The sequence below is a fragment of the Tachypleus tridentatus genome, chromosome 13 (assembly GCF_004210375.1).
Source record: "Tachypleus tridentatus isolate NWPU-2018 chromosome 13, ASM421037v1, whole genome shotgun sequence".
Lineage (NCBI taxonomy): Eukaryota > Metazoa > Arthropoda > Merostomata > Xiphosura > Limulidae > Tachypleus > Tachypleus tridentatus.
The window spans coordinates 58,927,795-58,949,291 of NC_134837.1; the positions used below are offsets into that span (position 1 = coordinate 58,927,795).

Consider the following 21,497-nt stretch of genomic DNA (forward strand, 5'->3'; position numbering starts at 1 on the left):
TGGAAGTATTGCTTTCAATTTGCCAAACATCTTTCGAACCATCCTTCCATTCTGATTTATAAAGATGGTTCAAAACAAGATGACTCTGTGGGCTCTGCCATGGTTTGCTTGTTGGACACAGAATCCAAACTCCAGTACTGTGTTCACTGTCGAATGTATGCCATTTCTTTTGTCCTTGATCATATAGAAGTTATGGAGTACATGAACTGTACTATTTATATCAATTCACATAGCTTTCTGTTAGCCCTGGAATCATTTCACGTCAGTTCTCACCCTATTCTCGCTGATATTCAAAACAAACTGGCCCATTTTTCTTTAACATTTGCTTCTATCCAGTTCTAGATACTAGGCCATGTTGGTATTCGTGGGAATGAGCTCGCTGACACTGCAGCTATGTCTTTCTACTCTAGTACTGTCATTTCTGTGCCTGTTCCATACATGGATTATGATTTTGTGTTCAAGGTTCAACTCTGTACCAGTTGGTAGTCAACGTGGAGTGAGCAATATGAAAACAAGCTTTTTTAAATAAATATGTTTATTGGACTTTAGATGTCTTATTTTCCATAACAATTGGAAACGGTAAGTTCTCACTAGACTGCATTGTTCGTAGTTTTTTAACTCATCGCTTTCTCTTATTTAGGACTGATGTACCAATGTATTGTCTGTGTGACCCTTAGGTCACAACAAGCCACATCTTACTGTCTTGCTGTTGTTACAACTTTTAACAATGGCACCATTTTAAACATGTTTTATCCCAAGGTTTACCCTTAACATTGGACAGTATCATCAGCAATGGTGACACTGTCAATCCTACAAATGTCAGTTTTTTTAAGGGCTATTGACCTTTTTAACACTTAACATTTTTAATTCATAAATTATACCTTTTTTATTATTCCTTTTTGAAGTACAACTAGTTTAATATGAAATTAGAAAATGACCATAATGTCATATAACTTGAAACCAGGACGAGAAAGGCCAACTTCAGGTGACGAATGCTGATATTTGAATTTGCCCAGTAATCATTCTTGCAAGTTATAATAATTACAATTATACTACAGGAAGTCTTTTACAACTTCTATTTCTTTTCTTTCTGAACATGACCATAATGTCACATAACACCAGGACTGGAAAGACCAACTTCAGGTGACTAATGCTGGTGTTTGTACTTACCTGTTAGTTATCTTTGCAAGTTATGACCAGTCAACTTGTACCTAGAGAGTGTTCTTTAATACTAGTTTTAATGTAATTTTGCTCTTACTGCTGTACACTAGATATAGGAATTGGATTTCATGCTGTTTAAGTTTTAATTCAAAAATTCAACTTTGTCTTGTTTTACCTTGGTTCCTTTTTATGAATTTTAATACTTTTAGTTTACTTTCAACTTTTTACTGGATGTTTGGGGCAGATAGCCTAGTTGTTTTGTGCCATAAAACACCAAACCCACCCACCCAACCTGGGTCCACTTCCTTTGGCTTCAGGTTCAAGCAATTCCTCAGGCCTATCTTCAGCCCCAAAATGCAAAATGATTATTTGTTCTGGACCCCAGTCTCTGGAATATTCATTGACAAACAGATACTTGTCTACTCAAACCAAAGCAGGATTCATGGAGATTGACAGATCTCCTTTCAAAAAAGAAAAAGTGTTCAAAAACAGAAAAGTTCTCTGCTCAGTTCTCCTCCACATAAATAAAAAACTTTGATACAGTTTAACTGTTTGTGTTTTCATTTGAATATGTTTGACATTAATGATTTGATTGATTCTTAACATTTTTTTGTACAGAAATGACAGGAAGAGTGGAAGGAAGGTTGTTATGACTATGAGCTACAGCACTATTTTAGACACGTTTTTATTATGGGTTTATCCTTGACTTTGGAAAGTGCATTGGTGTTGATAACACTTTCCACCTTACAAATGTTTTCAATTTTAAAGGCCATTTGTTTTTAATTCTATTTAATTTTTTATATGGCATTAAGCCATTGTTTTTGTTTTAATTTAATTTTTGTTTACAGTTTTATAATACCTTTACTGTTATTTTTTTTTTACCAGTTATTTGGTACAGATAGCCTAATTGCTTTGCTCCATAAAATGCCAAACAACAACAAATATAGTTTAGCTAGTAAGCCTGATAAAGTACATTGGAATTCTACAATATTGATAGAGTAATTTATGACATTTACTTATTTCTAAAAACTTATTCTATTCATAAAACCTAAAAATATTTTGTTTTACATCCTCCATATGCAAAATTTGACAAGGCTTAGGAAATCCTGGCAAGCAGGCAAACAAGTACTAAGGTTGCAAGTAGTGAAAGTCATTGCCTTTTTAATATTCTTTTATTTACTATTCTATGTTTTAAGAAATATAACAAATTCAATGACTTATTTGTAAATAATAATAATATGTATGCATATATAATGTATTAAATTAAAATGGGACTATTTGACAATATTGGTTCATGAGAACAAACTGAAGACAGGCCATTTTGTAAAGGCCACAATGACAGCACATGCAACACATTTCAATTCAATTTCTGTAGTGGTAGTTAGACACTGCTAATAGATCAGTGAAATAAGTATATACATATAGATGCATAATGTCATGATATTTAAGCAACTTACATTAAACATTTCTGTTTCTTGTTATAACTTATAGTCATTATAGAACAAAAAAGCATAATATGTGCTTGTCCTAATTTTTGTGTTGGTTACAAGCTCTGTCAAATAAACCAATCTTGTACATAGATAGGTAGAATATAGTTTTTTCTATTAAAAAAATTATCTTGAGGTTGTAAAGATTTTGTATGTAAAAATTGACAATTTTCTGATGCATAAAAGTACTTTTAATTTTTAAAATGAAATTGCTTTGCATTTTAAATAGTGTTGGAAAGATAAAATACAAGAGCAAATCTTTAACTAAAAAACTTTGTATTTTGACTATAGTAAAGTAGTTGAACATTAAAAAATTATTTACAGTTATTTCTGTTATGTTTATAGAAAATATATCTTAAAAGGTTTAGTGAGAAAAAGAGTTTTAAAACATTTTCTTCTCTTATTTTAAAGGTGTCCATATTTAACTTTTCGTTACCATGTTGCTATCCCCATTGTTCAGAGTGTCATCACATTTTTTGTTCTGACAAATTTTTCATTGGCAACCTTTATGGATCCTGGAATCATTCCAAAAGGTAAAACAGACTTGTATGTTTCGATTCTAATTTATGACAATTTATATTAAACCTACTGCTATAGAATCATTCGAAATGGTTTAACTCGTGTCAGTCATGTAAGTATGAAAGTTTACAGATAATTTTTAATGTAGTATGTGTGTCTAAAAGTTGGCAAACTTTTAATGAACATTTTGTACATGCAAGAATCAGACTTTTCCATTAAGTATTTTTACTATAGTTTTATCTGTAAATTTATGCAGTTAGAGGTTATCTCAGACTAACTAGATCAGCATTTTCCAAACTCTTTTGATCACATAACACTTTTGAGCTTTAAAACTATTGATATAACACTTAAGAAACATTGTTATGTTAAAATTAAGTCATGAAAAATTGTCTCTACACAAATAAATTTCTGGAACTTTATTAATATAAATTAGTAATAATTTAACAGCCTTTTTATTCTACAAAGCACTTTAAGTCTTAACTTTATAACACCTATAAAAGTCTTAAATAAGTTTAAAACTTGTTTTTCATTTTTAATGGGAAGAATGCTGTTGCTTTTTTTGCTTTCAAATCTATTTAATATTGGGAGTTATGCTAAAAATCAGTGTTCTCATGTCAGGTGCAACATTCAGTCCAGCTTGTTTCCTTGGATTACTACACATGACTATCACTAGTGATTGCTTTACAGTGAGTCGTCAATTAGACTCTACCCAAAAATGATATAGCCTAAAGCAAAGGGAATATATGGTGGCAACTTTTTTTATTAAAATATTTTTTAACTTTCTTTAACTATTTGTTATAACTCATAGAAATGCATATAAAGTGCATACTTGTGTTCTAAAATCTCACTTTTCAAAATTGTGTCAGGGTAAATAATATTGTTAGTTATAATAAGTTAAACAATAATATTCAGCAAGTAAGGATGTAAGTACATCAGTGTAATAATTTGAAGTTGTCATCATGCTCTGTAAACATAATAAGGTTTACTTGATGTATTGCCATTGAAGATATCCATAACTTACAACCAAATAAGATTTAACACAACAAGGAAACTAAAAAGATTATTTATCTTTGCAGGTTAGGTCTTTATTTGCTCTGCATTGATGTAAATTGTTTATAATGTGCTCTATGTAACAGAATTTAAACTTTGCTTGTAGGTATTTTGAAAGCTTTGTTTCATTGGTAGTTCTTCAGTCACTGACGGTGAAGTAATAATAAAAGGTTGGGAACTGAGAAGCTGTAAGGTTGTATTAATAAAATTTTGAAAAAGCAAAAAAGAGATCACATAGGCAACAGATCCTTTGTAATTTTATTCTCAAATGTGATTTTGGATAGGGAGAAGAATTATAGAAAATCATTACATTCTAATACACTTTCTTACCTATTTTCAAATATCTTCTATTATTAGTGCTCCCTACACATGTACAAAAGTTTTTGCTCACAACCTGCCTTGGAATTCCCAGCTATCCCATGTTCAGTGTGCTTCTACTGCATCTTCCAATGCAAAAAGCATGTGGCAACTTTCTACTAGTAGGAACATGACACACACTCCTGACACAAGTTAAATCTGTCTGTATGAGAAGCTTAACCTGCAGTTCTTGTTTAAGCACAGTTGTGTTCAAATATTACAATATTTTGTTTGTGTTTTCAACTTTGCACTTTTCTTGCTTTTTGTTTCATGAAGTAGTAGTTTAATTTATGATTTTGAGTGAAAGTAAGCTTAAGTTTTTGTGGAATTACCTCAGCTGAACCAAGAATTCTGAATTTCTTGTGTCATGTATACCACTGTCAGGTCTACTACAAATACTTTGTTTCTTAAGCTTCAGGCTGTATGCTTTCTTCTGATGTGGTCTTGGCCTTAAAGTGAATACATTTCCCCTTTTTTTATGAGGTCATGTCTCTTGCAAGAAGTGGATCCTGCTGAGTGGGGATTGGTGCCTGTCTAGGTATACTTATTAGCTATTAGCTCCAAAATCTGCACTATCCTATCTATATATGTGGTGTTTGTGTGTGTCTATATATATTTATTAACAGCTTGGATACTCTTGGTGCACTACTTGCTAATGATCAGGACTCAGAGGCTGGTGTATCAAGGAGCTTTCTGCTTTTCTATATAGTCTTGAATGTAGTATTCCTACATCCTTACTACCATGCTCCCCTCCTTATTCTGGAAGTGTAGTATAGAAGTCTTTATCACTTTCCAGTTCATAGCTGCTGGGGGAGTGGATCATTGATGCTTCTTCCTGAAAATGCTCAACTGCATTCAATAGGGAATACGGAGGTGGTGTTTTGCTGGTGTAGATGGAGCAGATCCATCAAGATGCAGTTCACCTCTTGGTTGGAATCCCTCATACTTTTATTACCTGGATGTTGGTTTTAAAGTGGTAGGTTTTGGATTAGAGCTGGACCAGCCAACATAAGTCCTGATGCACGTGCCAGTCAGAAGACCCTCTCCTTCCACGGACATGGTATACTATTCGGTAAAGGTATCCTTAGCTTACCTTTTCCATCAAATTGAGGATTTGAATTTCAGTATTGCAAGGAGCTGTACTGGCTGACAGGTACTCTGGTTAGCTGGAATACTTCCAGAATACCACCTGTATGTTGTAACTCGTATATTCTGGTAGCACATGATGCTGAACCAAGAACATAAAGTCTGTTAGTTTTGGATTGAGTAGACCACCACATGGACACTTTCCTGCCTACCAGTTTCCAAGTGGATAATGTTGGTTTATGGTTTATGCACAAATGCTCTGTATAGACAGATGGGATGGAAAATTCTCTCTTTTGTCTCTTAGACATGAGGCGAAGATGGCAGGAACCCTACTTCTGCATACTGTGGACTGGAAGATGAAAACATGATGATGCCTGGTTTTGGTCTTGAATTGACATTCTCTAAATATTCTTCGCAATGGGGCATATGTTTGGTTGGGAAGTCTTCATCTTATAATCTCCTGGATGTCAGTTACTAGGTGTTTGGTTTCAGTGTCAGGCTGGACCAACTAATATTTATGCAGTTTTTGGAGGAACTACACCTATTTTCCACCCAACTCTGTGACACTTGCTACTTCATTAAGTGAGGAATATACTCCCAGAAGATCATACTCCATAGACATTCTCCTAGTGCTTTCCAAAGGGTACTTATCTAGATAACTTTTGCACTGGTCTATCCATCTTTTCAATATGGGATTCAAGGTATTATGCAAGTATAGGTAAGATACCATGTTGAAACATGGTATTCTGAAACTGAAAGTATATTTCCAGTAGGTAGTTTCCTCCACTTGCACTTTCCCTTTTTTTTTTTTCACTTTCAGTACTTCTTTTGTGCCTAATCTTGAAGTGAAGGCTAGGCTGAATAGTACAAAGGGAGTAACTTGCATTAGGAGAGGGTGTAATGCTTTTATTGGTGGAGACTTACAACATGTTTATTTTCATGTGATGATGCAGTAGAACCACAGTGAAAATGGGATAAATGGGAATTTAAAGGCTAATGGTGAGCAAAAACGTGTGCATATAGAGAGTAGCCATGAATGTTTAAGAAGCTGTTATGCAGAACGGTAGAGAGAATACAAACAAGAATGCAGTGATTATACAGCTATATATCCATCATCCTTTCATGATTTTGAAAGTATTGAAATTTAATGTTTCACTGCTTATTATTTCTTTTAATGTGGAATTTTAAAATTTTTATTTATTTATCTTAGGTTGTTGCAATTTTTAAATAATGTGGTCTGAAAATTTGTAAAATCAATTTCTTTCCAATTGCTACTTTTTCTTTCCATTCTCTTGACATCATGCCTGTTTTTCCCATGTATAGCATGGCTGTAATGTTACCTCTTCATTTGGTTCTGGGTACAGGCATTTCCTTGGGTACATCTTCTCTCACCCCAAGATGCAAAATGACCATTCATTCATATTTTCAGTCCCTGGAATCCTCTTAGAAGAGCAAATGCCTGTCTAATTGACCAAGGGCAGGATCCATGAAAGTCAATAGACCTCCCTCAAATAAAGACAGTAAAGAAAAAAAAGATGTGGTCATAAACAGAAGGGCTCTCCATGCAATTTGCCTAAACATAAATAAAAATGGCCACCCTGATACAGTGGAGCCATCAAGGTTTACGTTCAACTCTAGATGACATCAAACAACTGATTTCTTTCTACCATCCTGTATGTCTTTTTTTACAGGAAACATTTCTGACACCTGCCAATACAGTCACCTTTCAGCAGTTTTTTCGTACAGAAATGACAGGCTGTGTGATGGATGAGTGCATGGAGGGGTGGCACTGTTGGTTGATCAGCATGTGCCCACACTGTCTTTGCCACTTGACACGCTGTTGGAGGCCTAGCTATCTGTGTTTTTTTGGGTCATACCATCACTGTTTGTTCTCTTTAACTGTCATCTGGAGAAACCTATGATCAGTCAGACCTTGCTACTCTCATTGAACAGTTGCCATCTCCCTTTTTAATCTTGGAGGACTTTAATGGATATCATCCCCTCTGGGGAACTGCTGATATTGAGGGAGGAGTCGCTCAGTAAAGTATATGCTCTCAGATTGCAACCTTTCTCTTTTCAGTAGCAGTTCTTATACTTCTTTTTATGTACCTAATCTGTTCTTTATTGCTATTGATTTCTCAGTTTGCTCTCCTTCACTGTTTTCTACTTTTCATGGAGGGATGACAATAATTCACGAGGCAGTGATAATTTTCCAATAATTTTGAGAGAGACTGTCTGTGGTCAGTGCCACCTGACCTTCGTGCCATGGTGAAAGCTGGATCAAGCAAACTGGCCCTCTTTCACTGCTCTCACAGAAGTTGATCCTGCCATCATCTGTTAGCCATCAATAGACAACTGTATGGCAGCAGTAATTGACTGCATTATACAGGCAGCTGCTCAGTGTATTCCTAAAACCTCAACATGTTTTCCATGATATTCTCATCCATGGTTTAATCCTGTTTGCCACATGGCATGGAAGGCTCAAAAACTGGCTTGGGATACTTTTAGTTGGTAATTCACGCTCTCACACCATATAGCTTTCCAGCAGGTTCATGCACATGATTGGTGGGTAAGACGTCAAAGCCAGAAGGACTCTTGGGTTATGTTTATAACCAGCATATCTTCTACTTCCAGTCCCAAAGTCATATGGGACAAGATTCTAAAGGTCAGTGGGCAATATAATTCTATATCCCTCTCGATGTTGCTCTCTGATGGCCAGGAAGTAGCTGAAACCTGTAACATCACTGATACTCTAGGTGAAAGCTTTTGCCAGGTATTTAGCACTTCTGCTTCTTCTTTTACCTTCTTAGCCATCAAGACATGGGAAGAACAATCACCTCTTTCCTTTCAAGCTGATTGTCTCTATGACTATAATCGTCCCTTTACACTGTTGGAACTCAAATTGGCCCTTCATTGGTCTGGCAGTACATCGGATGGACCTGGTGATGTACACTGTGAAATGCTGCACCATATATTTCCTGCTTCTCTTACCATTCTTCTACTTGTTTTTAAGCAAATCTGACAGGATAATGTTTTTCCTGATGCCTGGCACCAGGCTATTGTCATATCTTTCTCCAAACATGGAAAGAATCCCTAGATTCCTTGAAACTACCACCTGATTGCTTTGATGAGCTGTCTTTGTAAGACCTTAGAGAGGGTGGTTAATGTTGTCTCATTTGGCTCCTCGAATCAGACAGCCTCCTCTCATCAACCCAGTGTGGGTTCCAGTGACAGCACTCCACATTGACCATCTGATTCAACTTAAAACATCCATCAGAGAAGCCTTTCTCAAATGACAACATCTTGTATCAGTATTCTTTGACATTGAGGAGGCTTATGATACAACTTGGACATATGGCATTTTGCGAGACCTCCATATATGTGGGTTATATGGCCATTTGCCCATTTTAATTAAAAATTTGTTAATGGACAGGAGATTCCAAGTTTGTGTAGGTTCAACACTTTCCTGTTTTTTTCTGCAGGAGCTTGAAGTCCTTCAGGGCTGTGTTTTGAGTGTCAAACTTTTCAGTATAAAGATTAATGCCATCACTGAACAACTCCCTCTTACTGTGTTGCAAAATGGCTCTATGTCAATGACCTTCACATGAGATGTACTGAGCAGCAGCTGCAGACTGACCTCATTTGTTTACTGAAGTGGACCACAACAAATGGCTTTAACTGCTCTCTCTTTAAAACTTTGCATGCACCATATCAGTGAAGTTGTGCTGTGTGTGGTCCCTGAGACAATGTTCTTGGGGCTTATCTTTGACTGTCAGCTGACTTTTATGCCACACACCAAGCAGCTACAGGTTAATTATAGAAGAGCACTGAACATTCTCTGTGTTCTCTCTTCCACTATTTGGGGAGCAGATTGATGTTTTATACTAAAGATATATTGTGCTCTTATTAGGTCAAAACTCAACTATGGATCACTGGTCTGTGGCTCTGCACCGGGTCTTTCCGCTCTTCCCCAGTTTGGAGCTCATACACAGTCTTGTGAACCTTCTCTGCCATTTGCAACTGTCTTTACAATATGCTTCAAAACTTCATTGCTAATCAAAACATCCCACCTGACGTTATGTTTTTCTTCCTTGGTGGGCAATACATTTTCAGAACAGATGATCTGCCATTGTTCCTTTTAGCCTTCATATCCAGGCACAGTTGGATCAATTGGGTCTGTTTGTGGATAACACTGCTGTATCCACTGGTCAGCTCATCCCACCATGGCTTATTATAGTCCCCAAATGTGACATATCTTTAAGTCATCTGAGAGAAGCAGACACTCCTGATTGAAAATACTGTTATTTGCTGAACATCTTTCGAACCATCCTTCTATTCCCGTTTATGTGGATGGTCTGAAATCAGGTGACTGTGTGGGCTCTGCCATGGTTTGTTATGGTTCGGTGATTGCATGCAAAATCCCCTCTACAGCTTCTGTGTTTGCTGCTGAACTGTATGCCATTTCTCTTGCCCTGGATCACATAGAAGCTAAGCAGCACTTAAATTACACTATTTATATTGACTCATGTAGTTCTCTACTGGCCCTGGGTTCACTTCATGTTAGTTCATGCCCTGTTCTTGTAGATATTCAAAACCGACTGGCTCATTTCTCTTTAACATCTATTTCTATTCAGTTTTTCTGAACACAGAGCCACATTGGCATTTGCAGGAACAAGCTCTCCGACATCATAGCTAAATCTATCTGCTTTGACACTGTCACTGTTGTACCTGATGCATGCAAAGTCTACGGTCCTGCATTCAAGGCTCAGCTCCGTACCAACTGGCAGTCATTGAAGTAAGCAATGTGAAAACAAGCTTTTCCAAATAAAATCCTCTATTGGGCTTTGGGCATCTTGCCCTTCATAAGGATCAGAAAGAGGAAGTTGTTCTAACTAGACTATGCATCATCTGTGTAAAACTCTGGTCACAATAAGCCACATTTTATTGTCTTGCTATTGTTATGACTCTCAATGGCAGCACCATTTTAAATGTTGTGTTCCAAGGTTTATCTGTAACATTAGACAGTGTTATTAGCAATGGTGACATTGTCCACTTTAGAGATATTTTTAGTTTTCTAAAGGCTATTAATCTTGTTAATGCTACTTAAGTTTTTTAATTTATATGTCAGATGTTATTTTAATGTGATTCCCTTTTAAGAATCAAAGTACATCTAGTCCAATTTGAAATTGGAAAATGGCCAAATGTCAAGTAACTTGAAACCAGGACTGGAAAGGTCAACTTCAGGTGACTAACACTGCTGTTTAAACTACTCGTTAGTCATCCTGGTGAGTTATTATAATTTAGTTACAAGTCTTTTAAATCTTTTATTGCTTTCTGAAAATGGCAATAACGTCAAGTAACTCGAAACCATGACTGGAAAGGCCAACTTCAGGTGACTAATGGTGGTTTTTGAACTTACCTGTTTGTCTTTCTGGTGAGTTATGATAATTACAATTATGCTACAGAAAGTCCTTTACAATTTGTACTGTTGTAGTTTTTCTCTTACTGCTGTAGACTACATGTAGAAATTGGATTTAATGCTATTTGTTGTTTTTTTAATTCACAAATTAAACTTTATTTTGTTTTACCTTAATTTCCTTTTATAAATTTTTAATAATTTTACTTTAATTTTAACATTTTAACTGGATGTTTGGTGCAGGTAGCCCAGTTGCTTTGTGCCATAAAACACCAAACCATCCAACCAACTAGACTTGTGATGTGTCATGGATTAGAGGCTATGTCATCATGTTCCAAAATATTATTTATCTACAATTTTATGAATTTATATCAATAAGTTTGTTATAGATTGTAGATTATAATTTAACTTTTAGTATTATACATTAACTAATTTTGTACTTTAGAAGTAAATATTAAAAGAACACATATAAACATCAATTTTTGTGTGGTGCATGGTATGTTGAATGCAGCACTGGCTTAGATTAGATGTTTGTGATGACAAAATACTAAGTCTGTATTTTCACATAATAATAAATTAGAAACTTAGATTACTGATATTGATGAGCTAAAATATAAAATAAGAACTTGTATCTTTTGCATTTTTGTATTTATTGAGATATGGTTTACGTACTGAATCAAACGGTTTATTTTAGACGCTGTTTCTTAAATACACTTTCAGTATGTGACATTCAGTTAACCAATCAAAAGCTCAGAAAATTCCACTAGTGGCTTTCTTAGCCAATTTAAAGTGTTATGAAGCCACCTTGTTTTTTTCAAGCAGGTGGGTTACCTCTTTAGTCTGTTCAAAATTTTTTCACATCTTTCACATGCAAAAGTTGGAAAGGTTCAGCAACCTACTGCAAGCTGCAAACATGTACAAAAGTCATCATAACTAGATGATATAATTGTTTGCCATATTTATTGATTAATCTAAATTTTAAGAAAATATTTAAGAACTTTGTAAATAGTAATAATCTATATGCATATAAAATGTATAATAATTGAAATGTGACTCTTTTGTACTAAATACTAGTTCACTAAAGCACAGGTAAGTTAGCTAACTTTGTAAATACTAATGATTATTTCAGTGTAATTGTATACATTAACCTGAGTGCATGTGTGCCTTATTAGTGTATCTTCTGTGATGTTATCCAGGTATAACTGGAAAGTGAATATAATAAAAATAATAAATATATATATATAAATGTATAATGTTATGAGATTTAAACAATTTGGACTACATATTTGTATTTTTTGTTATAATTTGTTTTCATTCTAGAATAAAGAAAGCATAATTTATATTTAGTTTTTATGGTGGTTATGAGATTGGTCAAGTTGATAGATCTTACGTAGTTAGAGTAGAGAAAATGAAAGACAAAACATAAAATTTTACTGAAAATAAACTTTTGAAGCATGGAAATCGCTCCACAGTTGTATTAGTAATGAAACAGACTTAATATTTTCAAAACAAAGTATTAGTACAAATACTTCATTTAAAAATCTGATTTTTTTTTAACAAAAGACTTAGTCTTTACTAAAAGTCTATCAAACTTTGAGAAGGTACACATACTGCATCAAAAATATTTGACTTGTATTATACTGGTCTTGTGGTGAGTGTTAATCCTGTTACTATGGATAAGTCAAAAGTGAGAATGTCATGCCTTATACGTAGTTGCATTGAAAATTTAATTAAACAACTTTCAGTGTGTATGAATAAACTTCACATCAAAATGTAAGTAATAAATCAAATGTGAATAATATATAACTTACACTTTTAATTTTATATAGAAAAATTTTAAACAATTCTCAGTTTTGCATGCATTTGCAGAGCCATGAACTGGAAAATCAGAACCACTTGCTGCATTTACCTCTCTCTTTTGTCAAATTGTCAGTATTTTTTGTGACATTTTATACTTATTTATAACCAATAGAAAATTCATTTCTTACTCTATCAAATTACATACAATACTACATTGTTTTCAATGCAAAGTATTGTAAATTTTGACCTAGTTAGAAAGCTAATTAAATCATAATAGTTATAAAATATTTGCTTTGCAAATGTTATTCTTTGTTCTGAAAGTTTGAAGTCGGTCAGTTAAATTTAACATTCATTCAAATAATTAATGTGTAATATAGTTTTCTTTAGCTTCAGATAGTCTACAAACAGTTTTTGCTTTTTCTAAAACATCATCACAATATTTCTTTTGCATAATATGAACCAATGAAGTTATTTTTAAGAAAATGTAGTTTCAAAATATAAATTTTAATTTCTTATGTAAGGTACATTATTTTTTTTATTGAATCACTGCACATATTTTGAATACAATCCATACTTAAAAAAATTACCTTATAATTAAATAAATAAAACAAATAACGTATATACATACAATTAAAAGTTTAAGAGAAAAAATGGCCCACTCTAACATTGAAGTTCAAAAGAACTGTTCCTCTTCACCAATTTAAATATATACGTAAATGTTCATAGTACTGCATTATGTAAACTTCATGTTTAACTCAATTTATAAAGTAGAGATGAAGCCATTTGATTAACATTTTATCTGACACATTTTGTGTATCCACAGATTTTCTTTGTTATGAAGCATCTTTTCATTTACTGTACTCTTTGAGATGCTGGATTCATTGGCTGAAGGTATTAAATCACTGTCTTACAAACAGTGATGAAGAACAGAAAATTGATTGTGTGAAATACTTTGTGCTTACTTAAAAGAGGTCTCATTGTCAAATTTGACTGACCCCAGTGTTATGCACACCTCCTATCCCACTGGCTCAGAACAGATTTCATTGGAAACACAACAGTACATATATCTCAGAATATGTACTAGCACTATGCAGTAGTCATTACAAAAGTTAGGTTTGACATTGAAATTTAAGAAGAGCTGATACAACTGATTACCCCTCTACAAAAGTAGAGACAATCATCTCTTTCGAGTCAAAACAGAAAACACCAATTCAAAGTAACATTTAAAAACAAACAAGACTCTACTTTCCTACTAAATATTTTCTCAGGAAATACCAAAAAGAAGTAGAGAAACCACCATATAAACAAATTATCTAGTGCTATAAATGTAATAAATTCTAACATTCTAAATCCTATTGCATGGCTGCAACAAGATGTGCAGGGCCAGCCAAACCCTTTCACTCTTTCACCAATAAAACACACTACTTACAACATCAACACTTACACCAATCTTCATATTCAACCAACAAAAATGCCATGAACATTGAATACTCTTATCTTTCTTGTATCATATTTTGATTCTTTACAGTGGATATCTGAGACTTGTTAAAAATAGAGTTCAAGGAACTAACAGGACATGATTCCTTTGTTTAAAAATGACATTAAAACAAGTCAAATATGTATATATTGGGTTGAGGAATAATTCATGAGCGTTTTTTCAAGTTAAAAAATATATTCATAAATGAAACGCTTTCACAAAATATTTCATGTCATTTGGTAGATAATTTTTTGCTCTAATAGATGGTGTGTTTGATTTTCATATGTCTTTAATTTTTGCTTTCATTTTCAGCTCATTAAATGGAATGTCAAGTGGACAAAATCGAGCATTTTCGACACCATCTGCTTTTCGCATTTAATTTCTTGCAATTTCGTTTAAAACAATGCATACTATATACCTAGGTATTACATGAAATAAAGTATCATAATAAATGTTTTGGGTGTAATGTGTTTATGCATTGAAGTATTGTATAGTCTTGCATGTAATGCTTGAATGAAATTATTTAAAAACGCTCACGAATTATTCCTCAACCTAATAAATATTTTTGTTGTTATCACAGTTGTAACTGGAGCTTTGAATAATTTTCTTTTTCATCAAATTGCACATAGACTGGTTCAGTTACTTTAGAACACAGTTGGACAAGATGAATTATTTTTCCTGTTTTGTTGTTACAATACAGTTGGTGATAATTTCCCTTAAATCAAAATTAGTTACCACACTTATATTCAGAACTTTAAATTGTTTTTTCATCAAAATCCACACAGCTTGGTCAAATTATTCTAAAATGCAATTGACAAGACAAATGAATTCTCTGCTTTGTTATTACTAAACAGTCTGTGAGAAATCACCACTGCATGCTATTTCTGGCAAAATTCACACTCATACAATTTTTATTTTCACTTAAATTATATTTTCTACATATGTTGATAGGTAAACGGAGGCCTAGAATGTTCTGTACATTATATTATGATGCAACAATGCAAGTGCCAATTCACAACAGTTAAACTGCACAGTGTATGGTTCATACACAGTTACATAAAACAACTTGCTTTAAAATCAGTAATTTTAGCACTCAAGTCAAAATTGAAACTCATTCAAAACTATCGTCAAACCTGGATATGTCAGTTCACTTTGTAAAATATCACAATAGATGTGCCACAAACTGAAATACAGTTTTTTCAATGAAAGGTTTGTCTTAGCTTCTGGAAGAAACTTTCTTCATAAGTTCATAGTGTTTTAGCAAGGCTACCTTTAAAATATCATAGCCCATGCCATCTTTTGGCATCATGTACACATACACTTGTAGGTCTTTTTTCTGTGAGAAGGGACTGAAACAGATTGTCCACTTCTGACTTTAGGCAAATCTTTCATACCTTTTAAGGCAAGCATCCACACCTTTCTGTTTATCAAATTGGAAAACTTGGTTCAGCTGGCTCTGATTCTCTTCTCATTCTTAGGTTCTTTGTCTTTCTGTTGGATAAGCTTGGAGATTTGAATTTGTGCTTTTATTCTCTCTTTTCTTTCTTCCACTCTTCTTTGTTGACACCTCTCACATTAGTTCTTGTTGTTTTAACAAACTATTGTAGACTGCCATCCCTAAGTTCAAATTCCTTGTCCCTCTTTATCCAATTATCAAAGTCAGTTGATATAGTTGTATAGCATGTTGAAACTCTACAATATTTTCACCATCATTACAGCTGTACGTATAGAAGCCTATTTCTGCTATTGGTTAAATTTTTCTTCTGCCATTTCTGCCATAGAAAACACTCAAATACTAAATAAAGAAACAAACATAAACAAATGCAAAATTAAAGAAGCCTTACTTGTACAACAACTCAAGCCCAAAATAAACCAATACAAAGGAACACCTTTATAACTATATTAAAAATAAAAATATAAAAAAATAATAATAAAATAATATAAAATTATATATTCAAACATCTAAGCACACACTACATTTCTACACTCAGTTACACAACCCCCTTCAAACATATGGTCAGCTACTAGTCAGTTACCTCTTTATTTCTTTGTGAAACTGACAATAACTGAAAAAGGTCGAAACGTTGTTCGCTCCTCTACGTAAAAAATTTTCACAACCCAAATGAGTCGTTTTTACATATATATTTTTTTCTACAAGTGGGTTTTCTCGACATCACTTATTATAATATCATGTTAAATTTTGCATCCAAGGCTCAGAGGGAAATGCTCTAGCTTTGTAAACAACCTAAAATCCTTGCACATGAACAGCAGATTTCAAAGCAGACATAATTAGTATCTCCGAAACACAGACCAAATAGCACACCAGTATAAATATTCCATACTTTATCTTACTTAATACCTCCCTCAGCAACCACTGGAATTATTGCATTTTCGTTGTTTGTTTCAGATACTGTCTTTCAAAAATCATATCAATAGAAGATTTCATTTCAACCACAAATTAAAATATATTTTGGAATATTTGTGTTAACAATACGAATGATATCTCCATAACTGCTCCTTGTCCAAAAATCTTGACACAAAATTCCTGCAAGCTTGGCTGAACAAACACCCACAGCCTATAATCCTCAGATATATCATTGCACTATCCCACAGATTATCATGGCAGTTGCACATGCAAGAGCAGCAGAACATTTTACACACTTATCTTTAAAAACAACAATATAAATGTTATTAACAGCAATTTATCTACCAGAAAGAACCAAACCATCAACACTTATGAAATGTTACTATGATAATCCCATTCCAGTTATTGCCTAAATCTGGAAACTTCATGGTTCACTGAAACATTTTCAGTAATCACTTCCTGGTATTCTTGCTTCAAACTAACTGTTTCATACTGCTACACAATCTCCCACCAGCATACAGTTACACTAGAATGAACTGGAAGAGTTTCAACAATTTGATTGGCATTTTCCTACTGCTCATAATAATGGCAAAAACCAAATCCAACTTGACAACCACTCCACTCAAATATCTAATGCTCTCACAACTGCTCAAGTGATCATTATCCCCACTGCCTTCCAGCAGGTACACATGCATAATCACTGGAAACTAACACCATAATTACATAACTTAATTCTAGAGTAAAGCAATTTCAGATATTATATAGCTGTTCATGACATAAACATTAAACCCTAAATTAGCAAACTAACTGTAAAGGCCTGGCATGGCCAGGTGGGTTAAGGCATTCAACTCGTAATCTGAGGGTTATGGGTTTGAATCCCTGTCGCACCAAACATGCTTGCCATTTCAGTCGTGCAGGGATTATAATGTTACGGTCAGTCCCACTATTTAATGGTAAAAAAGTAACCCAAGAGTTGGCAGTGGATGGTGATGACTTGCTGCTTTCCCTCTAACCTTACACTTCTAAATTAGGGATGGCTAGTACAGATAGCCCTTGTGTAGCTTTGTGCAAAATTCAAAAAACAAACAAAACTGTAAAAATAAAAGAAAGTGGTCATATATTCAAATGTACCATTTGGTTACATTTCAGCAATAACTTGGACACAACTTGAAATAACCAAAACAATTTTTGGAAGAAATTTAAATCTTTAAAAAAGACCAAGAAATTTAACAAGTTAATTATAATAACAACAATGCTAAAACAGACTTACGAAAAGCAGATTTATTTGAAATAGCTTTCAAAATGTCAATAACTATGTTACAAATTACCCATATCTGTACACTTGTAGCTTCTTGACAAACAATAAGATTAACAATACACTTTCAAACTAAAAGGATATTCTAAGTTGCACAATATCCAATGTCAACATACATACACTCAAAAGCTTGGATCCTGACTTGATCTGTCAGAAATGACAAATTTAATGAATAACATTTCTAACCCTTTTGCTCCAAGCTTGATAGTTAAGAATCCATACTATAACTTTTGATACAGTATGTGTACCTTCACAAAATTTTAAAGACTTAGTAAAAATCACAGGTCTGTTTTTTATTATTTAATGAAGATTTTTTTATGAAAATATTATCCCTGTTTTATTGTCAGTCTTAGTGAGAAATGATGTTCTTATTATAATTAAAAACTATTTTTTGTCCCAAAAATCCCAAATATTATTTTTGTAGTCTCTAAAAAACACCTAAATACATTTCAAGTGTTTTCAGAAAATCTTTATTTTATTTATTTTCTCAATCTTAACTGTATGGGATCTGTCAGTTTGACCAATCTTGTAACTGCCATAAAAAAACTGAACATAAATATAAATAATACTTTTCTCATTCTAGAATAACTGCATATTATAACACAAAAACTCGGGTGTTTATTCTAAATAACCTAAGTATCATAACATCATCTATATGTATATATTTATTTATTTATGTTTATTGTATTGTCCTTCTAGTTTATTGTATTGTTTTTCCCTCTAATCTTACACTGCTAAATTAGGGATGGCTAGTACAGATAGCCCTTGTGTAGCTTTGTACAAAATTCAAAAAACAAACAAAACTGTAAAAATAACTAACATTACAGTTACATTGATGTACACAGTGTATCCAGTAATATTAAAGTGATCTGGCTCGCCTGTTCTTTAATGACTAGTATTTGGTAAAATAGTTACATTTCAATTATTTTATATATCATATGTGTATTATGTACGTATCTTAAAACATGAAACAGCAAATAAATAAACAATTATGTATTCTAGTCATGATGACTTTTGTACTTATTTGCTGTCTGCTGTAGGTTACTGAACCTTTTCAAATTTTGTATGTGGAGGATGTTAAAGAAAATTGTGTGTTTAGGTTTTGAATGGTACATGATATTTGTTCAAATAACAAACAATTAAAATAATTATATTGATACCATAGACTTTCACTCTAATTTATTGTGGTTATTTACTAAGATGTAATTTGTCTAAAAAAATATAACTTTGAGCAAACCAAATACACAGCCTATCTGCTTGAAATCTTGTTTTGAAAGAATGAGGTGGCTTTGTAACATTTTAAAATGGTTGAGAAAGCCACTATTAGACATTCTGATCTTTTGATTGATTATTGATGTCATATACTGAATTAAATGTATATAAGGGACTTTTTCTAAACATTGATAGAGGTGAGAGGGTGGCTACTGTGTTTGATCCAGTACATGAGCCACATGGGTAATTTAAGTTTATAATTTTCATAAAACTATGTATTTGAATATTTAATTTGAACCAATGCTCCATTCACTATAATACATGACACATACACACAAAAAATTAATATTTTGGTGTGCTCTTTTAAACTTTTAAGAAATTAACTAATTTTTAATACTAAAATGTGAATTATATTTTACACTTTGATATCAAACTTGATGACATAAATTCATAAAATAGTAGTTCACCAAAATTTTGCATGTAAGTCAACAAATATGAAGACATGACCTTTGATCCATGATCCATTGTTATAGGGTTAGCATACTACTTTTGGTACATCTGGAAAGAAGCTATTATAACAGCTTTCCCTAAAGATCCCTTAGCAACATCTAGCCCAGAAATCTTTAGACTTGTAACTTTTTGAAACTGCTTAGAAAAATTAATACAAGGAATCGTAAACAACAGACTTTTCTTTTATGATGACACAACCAACCTTTGGTAAAGACACACAATTCATGAAAGAAAAACAGACAAAACATAAGTTATCTTACATTTTTCACAGAAGCCTCCTTAAGATCCTTTAACAGCAACCAATTAATGATTGCAGTTTTGTTTGAAATGTGTGCAAAGCTTTTGATAGTGTTTGACACAGCATCATAAGATACAGATTTAGTTCAATGAATATCAATCAAGGAATAACAAGATGGATATCAAACTTTCTTACTGATCAAACAACTGCATTAAAAGTAAATAACATTCTCAAAAACGTTCTTTCAGGTCAAGTACCACAGGGCTGTGTTCTGTCACCACTCCTTTATATACATTTAATTAAGATCTTATGTGCAGACTCAGCATATGCCTATTTTTCTCATTATGCTGATACCATTGCTGTTTTGCAGTGTATCAAGAAATCCATTAATTAATGTGGATCATGTGCAGAAATCATAAAATGCTCTGAGTGGTCCTTCTAAATTCATTCATATCTCAGAGCATTATTTTCCATTGAAATTTAAATAAACATTTCAAGAATTAGAAAAAGTTTAACTAAAATCAGGCAACACAGACCTAAAAATAAGTTCTAATACCAGATTTCTTGGTATAATATTTCAGTAGAAAACTTGCATAGTCTGAACATGGAAGAAAATATTAAGAGTATTAACAAAGCATTAATCACTTAAAACTTATCACTGGATACAATAAATGTTGTATCCTGGACACTTTTAAAGATATATAAGACGTATATATGACCAACCATATAATATTGATATCAAATCACCTACAACATGTCTCACAATATACTTAAAATGACCTAAGGCTGTCAAATCACACCTTATCAGATATTTACATAAAGCAAACAATATTTCTCCCTTAAAAGAAAGACTTGACAAATTATCACCATAACACAGGAACAAGAACTTCTCACTTCTTCACTCAATTTCATATATGCCACATAAGTTATTTTCTCACAATGTGCATACCTTAAAGAAACATAAACCATTAAAAAATTGCACTAAATAATGGTTTTCCACATTTATTTGTTTGACCTTTATAACAGTGATGTCTTAGGTTTCAGCTTGAGCACAGGACTAGTGTCTTAATTCACTACTTGTAATCTAAAAGTGGGTTTTTCTCTCCCAACAAATTCTGAAGCATAAGAGATATAGCTTTTTTGCCACCCTGAAAAGGTGCTTCCCTATTTTGCATCAGGAATATCAGTCATGCATTCAAGTTTGCTACCTCAACCTCCTCAAAACAAGGCATCTTCACTTTGCTGACTTTATCTCAACCTGTTACAATTCTTTCTTTTCTTTTTACTCTTCCTTTTTCTTTCAACTGTACAGGCTACTAACTAAAACAATTTTTGGTGTGGGGCAAAGAGGAACAATCATAATCCTGAAAGTTCCACTTGTACTTGGTTTGTCTTTAATGAACATCTGCTTGGAATTAAATAGTTGTTCCATTTAAAAGAAAAAAGAAGAAAAAAAACTTTAATTATTGAAATTGAACAATGATCTGTGGGAACTCCAGTAGCC

The 21,497-nt window shown here is 33.1% G+C and overlaps 1 protein-coding gene across 2 annotated transcripts in view; it reads left to right on the forward strand.

Annotated features, from left to right (window-relative positions):
* The window catches only part of LOC143238154 (palmitoyltransferase ZDHHC8-like), a 69,385-nt gene that overhangs the window by 11,309 nt on the left and 36,579 nt on the right, over positions 1-21,497 (forward strand). For both annotated transcript variants that reach the window (XM_076478126.1, XM_076478125.1), the window contains one exon: positions 3,060-3,181. In XM_076478126.1, coding sequence (XP_076334241.1) covers positions 3,060-3,181 — 122 coding nt within the window. The remainder of the gene's footprint in view (positions 1-3,059; positions 3,182-21,497) is intronic.